Below are 17796 nucleotides of genomic sequence, written 5' to 3' on the forward strand. Positions count from 1 at the left end.
ATCTGTCACATATGGATCTACTTTTAAACTGCACACCAGAGGCTCTACAGTCAAAATGAACAGGAGAGGAGACAGGGGCCACCCTTGACAAGTCCCCCTCTGTAGATAAAATTCCTCTGAGAGTTGGCCATTAATTGAAATGTGTGCTGATGGATTAGTGTAGAGAAGGTTGATGTAATCATAGATTCTCCCCACAAACCCCAACTTAGACAGAACCTGCCTCAAGAAGGGCCAAGCAACCCTGTCAAACACATTTTTCCGCATCACAATTGATTAATAAAGGTTCGAGAATCTTAGACGCTTGACAGAGTTCCAGGTAAGCCAACACTTTATGTATATTCACCGTAGAGCGCCTCCCTGCCACAAACACCACCTGGTCGGAGGAAACTAAAAGGGGCATGAGAGGTTTTAATCTGTTAGCCAAGATTTTAGCAAAGAGTTTGATATCCAGGTTTAATAAGGAAATAGGTCTGTAGGAGGATGCCAGAAAAGGTCTCGACCAGCTTTAGGTAGAACTACTATAGTCGCGGCCCGCATAGTGTTCATTTCCTGCCGATCCGTCATTTGTTCGAAGACAGCCTGTAAGACCGGAGATACTTCATCAGTCAGGGTTTTGAAAAACACTGACGTCATACCATCTGGGCCCGGTGCCTTATGGGCAGGTAATGACCAAATTGCCATACTTATCTCTGAAGTCTCTATAGGCTTTTGTAACCTTAACTGTTGTTCCACTGACAGATGCGGTAGGGGGATCAACTTCAGGAACTCTGTGATATCAGCTTCTTCCACCCGTTCAGCCGAATATAACTTACGGTAATATGCAGAGAAAAGTTTGGCTATTTCCATTGAGGTAGACTTAATATTACCTTCCGGATCTTTCAAATTAGCAATAAATTTTGAGGACTCCTGCACCTTTAATAGAGAGGCGAGGAGGTGCCCGGCCTTATTGCCAAAGTGAAAGAAAGATAATTGCCTGTAGCACAAGGCCCTTGTAGCTCTGCTGTAGAGTAGATTATTAAGAGCTACATGCATCTCCTTATACTGGGAGAGCTTTATGGCATCCTCCTTAAGATTTATTTGACGTTTAAGAGTCCTCACCTGCTTTTGCAAGGAGATTATTTCCTTGTCCATCTGTTTCTTTTTAAAACTAACATAGCTGATAATATCCCCACGGAGAACACATTTTGCAGTTTCCCAAAGTAAGACAGGCTGGGCGAGGCTGGGTGCGCCCGAGCAAGGTGGGTACATTCTTACTCCCCAGGGTGCAGCAACCTCCATAAATCTAGTAGTTGGAAATGCTTGCATAGAAAATTGGGGCTCTTGTTTTCACTAACAGAGTGTCCTCCCCTAGCTGGTTGTCTATCCAGCTGAGGATCAATTGCAAAATTAAAATCTCCCCCTATAACCATAGGATAATCCCCTAGTTTGGTGAGATGGGAGAGTAAAGTGGTGTAATAAGAGTGATCATAAGAGTTCGGGGCGTAAACCGAAACCAAAATGATTGGGGACCCCATCAAGATCCCTTTTAAGATAAGAAATCTACCTTGTGGGTCCACTACCTTCTCCTGCAGCTGAAAGGAGGTAGACTTATGTATAAGAATTGCTACCCCTCTGCTTTTGGAAGTACTTGTGGCATAAAAAACCTGTGCCACCCATTTCTTTCGCAGTTTTTGGACCTCAGCCTCAAGCATGTGAGTCTCCTGTAAAAAAAAATTATTTGAGCATGGAGTCTGGCCAATCTCGCTAATACTTTCTCCCGCTTTATGGGAGTACCCAGTCCGGCCTCATTCCAGGTCACCATTTCTAGTGCCATAAGCCCAAATGTAAAGGAGTGTGTTGCGGTATTGACCTCTGCCTTCCCCAGAAAGGAATCTGCAGCCCACAAACCCCCAAAAAACTCGGGGACCGCACCTGAAAGAACATAGAATAATTAGAACACAGAAAAACCAACCCACAATCCAGGCCTTGTCAACCAGTTGATAATGAGATTCTCTGCAAATTACCCCCCCCCCCCCCCCCCGAACCAATTTCCCCCCCCCCCCATCCTTGAAAAATAAAAATAAAAAGCAAAAGTCAAGAAGTCAACCCCTTCCACCCGTGGGCCAAAAACACAGCCCAGGGGTCGAGAAACTTGTCCCTCCCCCAATGTATCACAGTACCCCTATATAGGGTTGGAGATCACAAGGATGAAATCATGTGCACGGTTACCACTCTGCCACTACTGAAAATCTCTTGAACCCACTTGGGCAGAACTTAAGAATGTACGCCACAAAACACAAACTGAATATCCGATGTCCCAAGACAATCCGCCCCAGCGTATCTGTAAATTGTAGTTAAAAGATATTTAAAGTTGAGGGACTATGAGATGAAAAAACAAAGGAAAAAAGAAAAAACCAAGGAGATGTGGCCATTAGAGCCACCAAAGTCCAAGCTCAGTCCTGTATATTATACGTCACTCCGGTTAATCCTGAGGTAGCATCCGATGAAGTTATTTTAAGCATACCACCAATAGTAAGTCTGATCCGGAGAGCAAACAAAAAAAAAACATTCCGCAGACTCTCCTCTGAAATGAATATGCACAATTCAGGGTGATGTTGGTGGATCCGAGCTCGTGAGGCCCTGAACATAAGTATTAGCTTCCAATGCCGATGTGAAGTATTTTAACTGGCCCTGGTAAGAGATCCGTAGCCGCACTGGGAACATGAGTGCAAATAGAATCTTCTTGTTCACGAGGTCTGTACATACGCCATTAAACGCTTTGCGAAGCAGGGTCACCCGCGGTGAAAAGTCCTGAAATACCAGAATCCTATGAGAATCGTAGAAAAATTCTCTTGCCTTCCGGTAGTGTTGGACAACAACCTCCTTGTGTGCAAAGTGTAAGAATCAGGTCAATATCACTCTTGGTTTGCGCGCCATGTCACCGTCGTTTTTGCGGCCCACACGGTGTGCTCGTTCCATGATGCCCCCGGATGGAGAAGCGAGTGAGGGAACAAAGCTTAACAACCAGGCCTTTAACAGTCGCGGCAATACAAAATCCGGCAGGAATTCTGGGATCCCCATGAAGCACAGGTTATTGCGACGTGAGCAGTTTTTTAGGTCATCCACCTTGTCCTCGCTCGTTTTCACTTGCTTCTCCAGCCCAGCTACTCGGCTTTCAAGCGCGCCAATATCAACCTCGGCAAGCCCAACATGCCCCTCAACCCGTTCCACCCGGCCATCAAAGTCTACCAGGGAGGCTCTAACATCAGTGATTTGTTCAGAGATTTGGTGGAGACGCATGTCCAGGGCTGTCACCACTGCATGCAAGATCTTATCTTCCAGGGAGCCTTCCGTTTGCGAGTCCGCCATCTTTGGTGAGGCAGCCATCTTGGAAGCCAAGGTTCAAAGCTTGTCTTTTTCTTTTTGCGCTGGTCAGGAAGCCATATGATGTCCCCTGCGGCAATAGTGTTGTACCGGTGAAGCGGGTTTAAAATAGCCCAGGGAATACACGATGAAAAAGGATTAGGCTGGGGTGGTAGCCGGAGCTCTGATAGCTGCTGCCTATCAAGCCCACCACATCTCGTGATCTCCGAGTGCATTTTATTATTGTGTGTCCTTCAAAATGAGTTTCCAAGTTAGTACCTCTAATGAGTTCCCAAGTTAGTACCTCTCCTTCTGAGAGACTCCTTCTTGTAGAGTATTTGGTAACATTTTGGGGTTTCTACTGGTGAAATTGTCTCTCAGCAGAGGAAGCATTTGTTGCGATACTTGATGGCATTTCATGGTTTCAGTGTGCTCTGAGTGTCACTCTTTTCTAATACCATATCAGTTTCCATATTTGGAGCATCATCATTTTCCAGAGCATAAAAGGATTTTGTAGGATTATGATTTGAGAGGGTGGGTGTCTCCTTATCATAGGTCTTACCCTTCCAGAGCCATTTATGGGTTTCCAAATCCTATATGGAAATAGGGGGCAGACATTCTGGATGCTGGACAGTGGGGGAGCTTTATTAACCCTTTTAGTTGAGTCAACTCTTTTTTTTTATTGCAGCCAGCTAAATGCAAATGGGGCACACCTTCGGCTTCCAGATGCTCTGCCTTAAAACCAAGGCACCACAATTGTTACACAGAATAGCAGCCTTTTGTAGATTTGATTTAAAAAACCGGCATCATGATAAGGAGTTTCTAAATACCTTGTTTACTACTAGGGATTATGCATGAAAAAAAAATTCACTTTCGTTTTTGGTTCATTTTCAGGAGGATTTATCCCACAAATTTTGGTTTATGGAATATTTGATTTGTTTCATTCATGTGAAAAAAAAAACGATTCAAACATAAAAAAAACCCCCAAAAAAACAAAAACGGGGCCTCCCCACATACCGAGAAAAATGCCAGGACCAGGTTCCCCCCACCGGTCCCACTTACCCTATCTGGTGGGGATCCGCTGACAAGGCTTAGGCCCAGGCTGAAGCCTCTGCCTTGTATAGCCGAGGTCGTGATAGTTGACTTTGACATCAGCCTCGACCTACTTCATGCTGAAGTCTTGGCCTAGGCCGGAGCCCGGACCCAGGCCTTATGCTTCGGCAAGCCCGGAAGCCAAGTCCCGAACCCAGGGACACAGGCTCAGGCCAGGCCCAGGCACAAAACCCAGACCTCGAATCATGTCCATCATCCTCTTCTTTCTTCTTTAACTGATGCTATCTACTGGGGTCATGCTGGAGTTAACTCCGGTGAATTTACTCCAGCGGATATTGCCATTTTGATATATGACATTGCTATACTCCAGTGTGACACCAGCGCAAAGCATCAGAAGAAAGAAGTGGAAGAAGATGTCACCTGAGGAGCTGTGAGATCTGTGCTCAGAGCCTAGGCTGACCCTAGGCCAAGGCCCAGGCTTTGGGCCCCAGCCTCCAGGCCAGGCCCTGATGTCAGGCCTTGGTCCAGGCTGAGGCCCCAGTAATGGGATGAGGTATCCAGGTCAGGCTGCAGCATCGGGCCTGGTCTGGGCTCTGGCCTACGCCTAGGCCCAGGCGTCAGAACCCAGCCTCTGTACCAGGTACCAGCATTGGGCCTGTGTCCAGGCCAAGGTGCAGGTTTTGGGATTCAGGCTCTGGACTGGGTCCCAGCGTCAGGCCTGGGTCTGGGCTCTGGTCTAGGCCAAGGCCCAGGTGTCAGGACTTGATCTGGCCATCAGATACCCGCCAGATCAGATAAGTGATTCTTCCTGGGGGGTTCAAGACATTGCCAAGACTCTGGCATTTCACTCAATCCTAGTCCATGGCCACAGCCTTGGGCCTTAGCCTATGCCCTGCGTGAGGTCCCAGCCTCGGGCCTAAGCCTAACCCTGAAGCATTCCTTTCAAATGAATGCAACAAATGAGGTTTGTTTGATTCAGGAGGCACCCGATTTGTTTCACAGCCACTGAATGAAACACATTGCCTTCATTCAGAGTTTTTGAAATTCATTTGAAACAAATGCACATCCCTATTTACTATTAATTAAATGCAAATGTGTACTCTTAGACAGTACATTTTAAACAGGCACATGGGTGCACATGTGCCTGCATTTGCTGGCTCATGCCCAGGAATGCGGCCATTTTATAACATATGCACATATATGCGTGTATGGTATAAAATAAGCTGTGCATACCTATGCTCGCAAATGCCACTTCTACCGCATAACTGGGGGGATTTTAGTAGACATGCTCGCTGACGCAATTACCATTTTTCCCAGTTTGTTCCCAGTGCACCCAGGCAAGGGAAAGGACTACTAACCCCCCTAGTTTAATAGCATCCCTTTAACCCTGACCTTTAAAACCCCAATCACCTCTTTACATTTTTATTTTCTAACTTACACGCCTTCCATACCAGCTTCTGTGTGTATGTATGCATGTATTTATTTATTTAGTTTGCTGTTTCTATTCTATTGTTTACAACAAGTTTAAAACAGATTACAGAAAAAACATACACAGTAGTGAATTAATACACAAACTAATTAAAACATCAAACAAATACATATTATACAAGTTACAATAAAGTCAATAAAATTAAAATTCTTAAACCTAATTAAACAAAATTGCTTTTACTTATTTATTTATTTTTAATACAAACATTTATTAATCGCCTTACTGTTAAAAACGCCCAAAGTGATGTACAACAAGATGAAATACAATATAAAACAATTGTTTAAAACAAATAAAACATTCTTCAACTATCAAAGATAAAAAATCTAATATAGACTATTACCGGGATAACTTAAAATAATCCTGCTCACTGCGACCATCATGTGGTAAGGAATTCCATATTTGGGGTACAACGTTAGAAAATGCTCTATTCGTTTTTTCTTGCAATCTAAATTAAGATTATGAAGGAGCCACTAATACATTTTAATTCTGTTATCTCAAAGAGAATTATGAAACATATTTGGTTAACCTAGAATTCAAGACAAAAATCTTCTTTATACAGTGCTTTATGAATCAACAATAACACCTTAAATATAATCCTTTCAGACATTGGAAGCCAATGTAATTCTTTTTTAAAGGAAGTAGTACTAGTGCCCCATGGCAGTCCATACATTTTTCTAATTGCATTCTAGATAATGATGGATAAGTAATTTAGGTAAACCCATATAAACTGATTTGCAATAATCTGAATTGCAAAGGATCAACGACTAAACCAGTATAAGGAAATCCTGACATGACAAAAGCTGATCCAGCAGATACACTAAATGTAATTTAAAAAACAATGTCTTTGATACTTTTTTAATTTGAGACTTTATTATTAGATGGGTATCTAGTAGCACACCTAAAGGGCCAGATTTTAATACCTACGCGCGGGCGTATATTTGTGTGCGCAACCCGGCACGCACAAATCTACACCCAATTTTATAACATGTGCACGCAGCCACGCGCATATTATAAAATCCGGGGTTAGCGCGCGCAAGGGGGTGCACACTTGTGCACCTTGCGTGCACCGAGCCCTAGGGGAGCCCCGATGGCTTTCCCTGTTCCCTCCGAGGCCGCTCTGAAATCAGAGCACCCTCGGAGGGAACTTTCCTTCCACCCCCCCACCTTCCCCTTCCTTCCCCTATCTAACCCGCCCCCCAGCCCTACCTAAATCCCTCCCCTAACCTGTATTCCATAAGTTGCGCCTGCCTCTGGGCAGGCATAGGTTGCGCGATCCCCCAGCCTAGTGGCCCTATGAAGGCCTCTGGGCATGCCCCCACCCCGGACTGCCCCTGCCTTGCTCCTTTTTTTAAGCCCTGGGACATACGCGCGTCCCGGGGCTTGTGCATATATCCGGGCCTATGTAAAATAGGCTTGACGCGCGTAACCTCCCTGCACGCGTAAATCCATCTGGATTTATGCACGTAGGGCTTTTAAAACCTGCCCCAAATTGTGAACTTCTTCTTCTAACATATTTGGCACCCCTTCAAATACAACATTTGGTTTCTTCATCAATGATCCAGATCTTCCTAACCACAAAATAATTGTCTTACCACAATTTAAGATTAATTTGTTCTTTCCAATCCAAGACTTGATCATATTCATTCCCCTTAAACATTTTTCAACTGGGAAGGAATAAGCCTCACCACTTGGAATATAAAATTGTATATCATCAGCATACATAGATTTATAAAACCTAAAGAAGATAAAAGGTGACCTAACAAACTCATATATATATATATACTAAAGGGCTGTGGATAAAGCCAAACCTTGAAGCACTCCTACTGAATGAGAAAACCACTCTGACTAATTCCCATTTAAAAAGACTTGCTGCTTTCTATCTGATAAAAACAATCAAAAGCCCATTAAGACTACACCCCTATCCTTCTTAAATTTTCCAGCAACACAAAATGTTCAACCATGTTGAAAGCAGAAGATATATCTAATTGAATAAGCACTCCAGTTTTTGTAATTTCCAAATCTTGATGAATTTCATCCAAAAAAGAAAGCAGTAATGTTTCAGTTCCTCTTTGAAGACAAAACCCATATTGCTCACTATGGTCCACCAAAAAACCATCAAGTTGAGATAGGACCCTCTTTTCTAAAACTTTACTTAAAGAATAACAATTTGAAATTGGGCAATACTTTGAAGCCAAAGCTGCTGAATCAGTCAGCTTTTTCAAAATAAGCTTAATAATTGCTTCTTTAAGTACTGATGATACTCAAAGACAAATTTATTATTTTCAGTAACTTGTCACCTGCACACTGTATCATATTTTTAACAATGTGAAAAGGACATGGATCCGATACTACAGCTGTTGTCCAAATTTGATTAATAGTATCCAGTAGACCTCTCTTAGGTTTGTATGTGCTAGTTTCATTGTGAAATCTGGGAACACCCATACCCTACCCAGACCATGCCCATGCCCTGCCCCTTTTTTTTGGGAAAATGTATTTGTTCGTGTAGCAGAAAGTCCATGTGTATGTTGGCGCCTTTTAAAATCCACACGGCATGCACTGGCCTGACTTGTGTGCGTATCTCCCGATTTTGGCACACGCTGGACTTTTAAAATTCACCTTTAAGGCTATATAAGAAAAACAAGGTCAGAGGTGGGAGAGCCTTCAAGGGTCAGGACACTTCCTGCTGGTCACCCAAGGGCCTGCCTCTACTCATACAGAGCCTTGCTGAATCAGAGCTGTGCCATAGAAGAGACCAACTGGGCAGACTGCCATGCAGCAAGCCTGCTGACCTCCCCTCCCGGTGTTGGTAATCAGACCAGTCAGGTATCTTCCTAGCTCAATATCTGGGCCTGTCTTCTGTCACATCCCTGGATTATTTTTCTCTGTTCCAAGGATGTGACCTTAGCCACACCTGTGTGAGCTCTCCAGCCCCTTTCATAAGCAGATTCATGTGCCACCCCCAATCCTATGCTCAAGCACCCTGCCACAGAGAGGCTGCCATGCCTGCACCCCTTCCTCCTGTAGGGTCAGGAGACTGCTGTGGCCTACCCACCAAAGGAACAGATTAGTTTCTTCAGCACCTACAAAAAGTATGGGAGAGAAATCTACTGTGTCCAATCAGGGTTCACAGTGTCGACATATCTTCAATTTTTCTGTTGTACGTGTGCGCGTGGACGACGCCTTCCTTCTGTGTCTCCACACGCGTCTTCCACACGCACACGTACAACAGAAAAATTGAAGATATGTCGACACTGTGAACCCTGATTGGACACAGTAGATTTCTCTCCCGTAGCCCCTAAAGCAGGCACACAGAGCTGAAACATGGCCAATGTCGGGCAGGCGGATCCGACCCTATGAGAAGAGACAGAGGCGGCGGCCTTGATAAGTATATGACCATAAGAATATACAAGTGGGTCAGATAAACAGTCAGGGAGAAGGGATTTCATAAGTAAAAATTAATGGGAGAAAATAAAATAAAGAAAATAAGTACTAAATTATGAATAATAAAGAGTAATATACGGGGCGAATGAAAAGGATAACCACAAATTGGTTATCCTTGAACAGAGCCACCGTACACAAGAAAGACCACTGAACAAGGTTTCCCTTGAATCGGCGAATGTTGGAGAATTATTAGTATAGGGAAAGAGGTTGGTTGGTGTATAGTGAACCCCAGTATTGATAGCAAAACTAACCTGACTGGCTCAGAGACTCTGCAAGGATTACAGGCCTGAACCACACTTCCTGGCTACAATTCTCTTCCACTTGAAGCATCTGAGCAGGCACCACTTCACTGTGAAATGCTTTCTTCATGTGATTTCATAACATGCCATAAAATGGGCTCCAACAGCACCACAGAAATGCTTTAAAATACATCATACAAGCGAAGGTCTGGCTCAAGCAAATGTCTCTGTCCTGATCGCCACAGATCCTCCACTGTGCCATCAAGATAGTAGCCTCTGCAGCACAGATGCCCCAGACAACAGCTACAAGTGGTATCATAACCAAAGGTAGAAACCCAGTGGAATCAGCAAGCAACTAAGTGGCCTATGAGACAGGAGGTCAGTAATTTCAAACTATATCCCAGTGAGGCCCTGCATCATTCCCTAATTTGAATGGCACTGCATCATGCACCCAGAAAAAACTGCAGTTCGTGCCACTTGTTGATCTGGAGGAAAGCGGTAGAAGGAGCCTCAGACAGGATATGAAAGCTGTTACTGATGCTGCTCTTCAACAAATACACTTCTTAGGGACCATAAAGCAGCCAAAGAATGGCAGCAATAGGCTTGTGACAGTCCTTTCTCCCTGGCAGATTTTGCTCCCCCCTCCCTTCTTTTTTAATTTTTTTTTTTTTTTTTTTAGGTACGGCAGTGAGAATGCAGAGCTTGTTGGCATCTGAAGTTACACCTAAATGCACTGGCAGAAATATACCTCCGGGAATAGCCAGAGAGTTAACTAAAGGTATATATATCAGCATGGATGGTCACAGCAAAGAGCCACCAGAAGGGTCAGAGTTCTATCACTTGTTTGACACACAAGACAACATCTCTCCATATGCTTGAAACACATAGGGAGGTAGTAGAGACAACAGGGAGAAGAGTGAGAGGACATGTCAGGGCATGGTATCAGATTACTGGTACCCCTCTTTAAGTGCAATCAGATACTGAAAGGAAGAAATTTCTACTTAAAATGGTATGGTAACATGCCCATCCTATAGCTAAACATCTTCTACCCAAGATCTACCAGTTATGGATATTCTGGACAGTTTGGCATGGAAGAGGGAAAAGGGATAAAAAAGAAAACATGCACTAAATATCCACTAGATGAATTGTGAAGAGCATAAGCACAGGAAGAACAGCAATCTAAAAACTTGAATAACATCAAAGACTACCCAAGGTGAGGAGAGAATCATGAAAGTAAAAGACCTTCTTCAGGTGTACATGGCACGGACATTCAAGGGGCTCCCTCTAGGGACAGTCAGTGGGCTCCCACTAGGGACTACTCTGAAAATTCCCACAAGAGAGAGTTTTGATGGTTGACATTGTTGTACTCTGTACTTACTTCCACCAGACTCATGCCAGATGTCCTACAGAAGAGAAGGCAGACAGCATCAGACCAATGTGGGCTTCCTTCCTTCCCTTCCTTAGGGCATTTGGCAGGGGTTCTGGAATTATGGGCTTGGTACATCTACAAGGTCTGGGCTGGTGGAAAAGCAAGGGAGCCAGCTGGATTTAAATCTCCCATCAGCTCTTTCCCCTTGACATCATTGCACCAGCTCTGCAGCCAATCCAGGGCCAGCAGTGGTAGTGACGTGGGCTGATGACATTGAAGCATCTCACAGAAGCCTATCATGGAGTACACTGTCATCAACCTGCACCAAAAGAGGACAGAGTCTTAGCCATGCGTCGACAACATTCCAGCATCGCTGGTGAAATCGACCTGCAGGAGCCCCTCTGCCACTTAGGAATCCATACATCGGACTTATGAACTTAGTGGCTTCTCAGCAGGTGCACAGGCACCCCATTATAGGAAACTACCCATAAAGTTGTTGTAGAGTTTGTCACAAACTGGAAAACTGACATGGAGCTTTCCTTTTCCTGTTGCAGCATCCAATCATTTCAACTGGAATTTAGTATATGGTGGTGTCAACACATTCGAAAATAGCAATAAGAGATAATTAGAGATAATTGACTTACCACTGACTCGGCTTATTGCAAAGATCATAGCCTCGAAATCTGACAAATCAAGAGAAAAGTGACATTATGGTGTATTAGCAACATTTCCTCTGTTTGGTTAAACTGTATGCTTGATCAACAAGGTAATTTGACATTTATAAATTGTTAAACATCTTGTTCAACACGTTGAGTTGTTACAAGTGTTATCCATGGTATTTCTGGAAATTATAACCATAGCTTTACTTAATACATTGGTTCCCAACCCTGTCCTGGGAACCCCCCAGACAGTTGGGTTTTCAGGATTTCCACAACGAATATGCATGAGAGAAAATGTGCATACAATGCCTCCATAACATGCAAAATTTCTCTCATGCATATTCATTGTGGGTATCCTGAAAACCCAAATGACTGGGGGGTCCCCAGGATAGGGTTGGAAACCACTGACTTAATATAAAGCTTTAATAAGCACAACTAGAATAATCAGTATAATTCAATATGCAAAAGCACATCTACACCATGCTAATCATTGGTAATAACTAGTGATAAGAATGTTTTACCATCTATTCAAGGATTTTGAAAACATTAGTTTAGAGCAGAGGGCCCTAAATTTAATTGTCAAGGGGCCACAATCCTGTCAGCTTTTCAAGATTTTCACAATTAATGTGTACATATTTGCATACAAAACATACATGTATATCTCATGCACATTCATTGTGGAAATCCTGAATGCCATACTAGTTTGCAGCTCTCAAGAAGCAGGTTTGGGGTCCCCTGAGTTACACTATAACAGTGGAGGGCAACTCTGGTTCTGGAGAGCCACAAACAGATCTGGTTTTCAGAATATCCAAAATGAATATGCATGAGATATACTGTATAAAAGTGAAGGCAGTGCATGCAAATATAGCTCATACATATTCAAGCCAGACCTGTTTGTGGCATTCTAGGACCAGATTTACTTATGCCTACCCATGTACTATAGTATTTTCCCATAAATACAAAGTGAAGGAGTAGCTAGTGTCATGAGCTTGTATGAGATCCATATTCAGACACAGTCAAGATAGTTAAGATAGCCAGATAAACTTATCCGGCTAACTTTAGAGGCATATTCAATAATGCAGCCAAACTATTGAATATAGCCAGCTATCTTGATGTTACCCAGGTAGAGAGTCCATCAAGTTAGGTTGAGAGAGCATTGTACAAATCTCATCTTTGTGTGAGTTTCCTCACTCCGAAGGACACCAAATCTTCACAAGAGTGTATTGTTCTGTTCGTCCGTCTCACTCTGAATGTCAAAGGAGCCCCTAACCCCTACACTACTACATAAACCTCACCTCGACAGAGGTATAAATATCTCTCTCTCTCTCTCCCTCTCCCTCTCCCTCACACAGCTTAAAATACTATTTGTGAAAAGATCGCAAAGTGTGATATAGCCATATCGCACAACTTAACGCAAATGAAAAAGGTGTAGTTATTTCTGGCATTTAAAATGTGCGATATGGCTTTGCAATTTGCGAAGCCAGCCCACTTGGACAGAAACCCCGCCCCAAACTCCTCCGCTTTTCCAAATTAGCATCGCACTATTGCCAGGTTCTTGTGGCTTGGTTTGGCCTCTGTTGGAAACAGGATGCTGGGCTTGATGGACCCTTGCTCTGACCCAGCATGGCAATTTCTTATGTTCTTATGGTGCTTTTTGCATGCGAAAATGCCTTAACGCATGCGAAAAGCCCATAACACAGCTTGGAAAATAACCCCCTTAGCTGGCTAAGTTACCAGCTAACTCTAAATATCAGAATTAGCCAGCTATCTCAACTCCTCTCAGTTGAGCATCCAGAATGCCCCTCCCTTAGGGCCTAATTAACTAAGGCTTTTCTCCCATTCTACATCTATGGGAAAAATGGTGAGTAAATGAGGCCCTTAACTGGCTTAATTCTAGACGACTAACTTATTAGCAGGCTAAGTGCCCAAATATTCATTTAGCTGGCTAAAAATGCTGCTGAATATGGACCTCCTTCTAACAAAAGTGTCTTGGACTTGTAAATCAGGATCCCACTGCTCAGGCTGATCAAAAAGAAGGAATGATTCTAAAGTACGGTAACATTTATAGGTACCGTCTCTGGGATAGAACAAGTGGTAATACCAAATAGCTGGTCAGAACAGTGTGTAAAACTGTCTCTTTAGAGAACTAGATACTGCCCTCGTGCTAGAAAAGAACATTGTCATACTTGGCATATTAATGGCATGGTAAGTGAAAGCAAATGGAAGATGCGAGGATTGGCAGTGGGGGTAGCATCATGATGTAACAGATATTAGAAGAGGTACTGTAAAAGACAAAAGAAAGGAGCATTGACGAATCTCATTAACATAAACCTGAAGATGACATTTAAAGTGACTACATGGAATGATTTTATATCCAGCCATAGTTTTTCATTAAGATAAGGGATACTGCCTGTTTAAAATGATTTTTAGAGGTTCATGCAATTATGATCCACATCCGTTTTTTCATACTGTTTTGTACCCAGCATATACAATAATGAATGTGGATAAATGTTTAAGATACATCTAAGGTACAAATAGCTGAAATAGTCATAATGGTGATTTCGTATCTGCATGACTGAAAACATTGACAGTATAAATCATTAGTATAGTACATGGGGCTTGCTTAGGACTTAAAATAACACATAGGGGTAGATTTTAAAAGGTGTGCGTGGGAGTAGATTTGTTCGTGCAACCTGGCGCTGCTGCGCGCATGTTATAAAATACAGGGTCGGCATGAGCAAGGCTGCGCAAAATCGGCAGCGGCTTCAGAGGGAACCTTCCTTCCGTCCCCCCCCCCACCTTCCTCTCCCTTGCCCTATCTAACCCACCCCCCAGCCCTAACTAATTCCCCCCACACACACACCTTTATTTTATGCCTGCCCGAGGCCGGCTGCCGGCGCGCCATGTTCCGGTCCGGAGGCTGGTCCGGAGGCCGCGGCCATGCCCCCAGAATGCCCCATGGCCGGAACCATGCCCATGTCCCCGCTCCCGGAACGCCCCCGATGATGCGCCAGCCGCAACACACCCCCGACACGCCACTGACATGCCCCCTCCCCCCCAGGAAAGCCCCGGGAGTTACGCATGTCCCAGGGCGCACGCAGGGGGTGGAAGGGGCAGCTTTTCGGAGGTTACGCGTGTATCTTACTTGAACAAACCAAATGAGGTTTGGTTTTACCTTTATTTCCTATGTCGATAGTAGACACATCTTCACCTCTTTCATCTGTCAATGTTGCTTTATAAACACCTTGTATCTTTTTAGACAGCTAGAAAAAATATTACACCACTAGAGATAATGTATGACAAAAGAAATAAACAAAGGCATATTGTAACCCACGATAACTCTAAGTATCCAATTACAACTAATGGTGCTAGGAATACTGCAGTATTTGAAACAGAATTCAATTCAATGTCTGTTTTAGAAAAATAATTTTTAGGACATGCTTCTAGCTTTTGCTGTTATTTATTTGTCCAAACCGTGAATGAGGTTAAATCTACTCCCAGCTGTATCTTTCGCAGTTGCAGGCTCTGTGGGCCCAGTTTGGTCTGGGATCTTTATCCTGCCCCTTGGCACTGTGGTTCAGGGGTTAGCATCATGTCTTATTAGAGGTATGGCAGGGAGTAAAATGTTCCCATCCTGCTTTAGGGGACGGTGGTAACACCAGGGGTGGTGGGGAGGATCAAAAATGTATCTCAGATATGCTATGTTGTAGTGTGCACTTTCCCCACTTGCTCTACAAGTGGAATATTCTGTAGTGTATTTTACATACACAACATAAAATGTCCCATTGACTCCAAATGAGAGCCGTGAAAGTAGGTAAAGGGTGTCCTATTGCGCTAATGCTCATTTATGTGCCTTTGTAAAAAAGTAAAAAGCAGAGAATGAAATCCTTGGGGGGGTCGGGGGGGATTAAAGCTGCTTCGTCCAAGTTCATACAAATAGGCATATTATTATGAATCTAATCATTTCCATTTAAACCCTGATTTTTCATTTAGCTTCTAAAGTATTCAGTGAGTGTGCTGCAGTGTTAAAGAGATGGGAATATGTAATGAGATATGCATTTGTCTCTCTCTTCCACTCGAATATGCACCCTAACCTTAGGCTAGTCATTTTATTTCCCCATGCTTCCGTTTACCCAACCGTAATGAAACAATAATTATAATATTAATAAAACATTGCTCATTCTTTCTTCTTTCCTGTAGAAGTTTTTATTCATGCCTCCTGACTATAAACCTGGCTTCATGCATGTTCTGAAGTATTAGTACTAAAGATATTACCCAGACTGGAAACAAGCAGAAAAAGCATTATGCTTCATCTCAAAAGCAAAACATCAAACATCAGCAGCAAGTGAAACCAACTCTCTACTGCTCTGGCACATTGTTTTGAAGAGTTCAGTGTGGGGGTTTTCATTTATTTAGAGGTATTAAATTGAAAAAAAAAAAAAACCCACTTTGGAAAAAATATTTAGTTACTGGCCAGACTACAAAGTTAGCCAGATAAACTTATGCATCTAACTTTAGAAGGATTATTCAGTGGTTCAGCCACACTCCTGAAGTATAGCCGGCTGTCTTATAGATAGCCAGATACATTTATCTGGCTATCATTAGAGCTGCTCTATGGCATGACTATAGGTAGCCAGCTAAGTTTCCATCTAACTCTAAATATCAGAGTTAGCCAGATAACAGCTGGCTATCTTAACTCCACCTGATAATGAGCTACCCAGCCAGTGGAGGAAATATTGAAAAGTCAGCATTGGAAACTTGTGAGATATTTGGCTAAATTCCATTGAACATTGACCTCTTTGGAATCATATTTGAATGACAAATATTATATAAATCAAATATTTTTGATGATGAACATTAATATGATATGATGTACAGATTCAAGACTGAAATAAAAAAACCTTCGCTGATTAAAAGCCAATCTCATGTTCAAACAGCTGAAAGCACTACTGCTTGTTTCAAAGACAATAGTAAAAGATATTTGAACTCTTGTCATATTAACAAACTTCAGTCCCAAACAAATTCATTCTACTACTCAGTGGTATTATTTTATGGACTATGTAGATGGCAGTAGTGTGTGCTTTGATGTTGCATGTCTGAAACAGAAAAACATTTCTGTAAAATTTGGCCAAACAGTGGAACATGTTGACACATTAGTACTTCTCATTTATTTTTGAAAAATAAAACTTATATTTTCAAGCTAAACAATTTTTGTTATAAATACATTAAACTTGCAGTATTCATGTTAGACACTTGTATAACTGTAGTGTCGTAAATTCCCTTAAATATTTACGTATCATTTATGCTATGGGTTATGCAGCTTGTTGGACAATAGATTTTTCAACAGGTTCAACAGATTCTCTCTCTATGACTCAGCATCACTCTCATTTTCTATTATACAAAAGTAGATACAATACCTTTGGAATTAATAACCTACACACTCCTTTCTGCAAATCTGGCAGCTCTTCAGCCTCAAAGTGAACACCATCTTTATACCATTTGAAAACAGTCTCCTTCTTGGTATTTGCTACCTAAAAAACAAAAATATTTGTAATATTAATCATTTATTCATTGAAAAAAAATAACTTTGAGCCATCCCGGCAGCTTGGTGGCTGTACACAGCCATTTGGAGGGTCCTTGGTTTGATCCATAGCTCGAGTTTTCCATACCTTGGGCCGACTGGTGCTCAGGTAGCAATATATCCCCCGGGGGAAGGGAGTCATGGTCATCATTAAGGGTGACTTGGCCAAATTTAGAGCCTTGAAGCAGGGTTCTGGAAGGAGCTTTGAAGCATTTGTTTCCCAGTCTCAGGGCCACTGCTACAATGACCAGACTAGGTGGGGGGGGCGGGGGGCGGGGGCCTATTGAAATAGGGGAAAAATCCCCATCTACTTGTGAATGAAGGCTCATGGCACTAGAATTCCAGCACTGATTCCGATTAAGCTGGAAGTATAAGAAGAAAGGAGAAACAATAGTTTAAAAAAAAATACTAACTAGTCATTGGAACACAAAAAAGAGAATATATTGTAGAGAAAAATGCACCAAATATAGAGGAATGAAAATGATAGGAAATGCCATTTTTGCTTGATCAAGAAACAGTTCAATTTAGAAGGAAGATGATAGCATTGTAATGCTTACCGTATAATGGAACCAAATTTCTAAATCTTACTGGAGAAAATTCTGCACCATTAAACTCTTACTTTT

General features: G+C 42.7%; 1 protein-coding gene across 2 annotated transcripts in view; it reads right to left on the reverse strand.

Annotated features, from left to right (window-relative positions):
- The window catches only part of MYOM2 (myomesin 2), a 261629-nt gene that overhangs the window by 28655 nt on the left and 215178 nt on the right, over positions 1 to 17796 (reverse strand). For both annotated transcript variants that reach the window (XM_029595753.1, XM_029595751.1), the window contains 3 exons: positions 17010 to 17123; positions 14768 to 14855; positions 11578 to 11616 (listed from right to left, as the gene is read on the reverse strand). In XM_029595753.1, coding sequence (XP_029451613.1) covers positions 11578 to 11616; positions 14768 to 14855; positions 17010 to 17123 — 241 coding nt within the window. The remainder of the gene's footprint in view (positions 1 to 11577; positions 11617 to 14767; positions 14856 to 17009; positions 17124 to 17796) is intronic.

The sequence above is a fragment of the Rhinatrema bivittatum genome, chromosome 3, assembly GCF_901001135.1.
Source record: "Rhinatrema bivittatum chromosome 3, aRhiBiv1.1, whole genome shotgun sequence".
In the NCBI taxonomy this organism is placed as follows: domain Eukaryota; kingdom Metazoa; phylum Chordata; class Amphibia; order Gymnophiona; family Rhinatrematidae; genus Rhinatrema; species Rhinatrema bivittatum.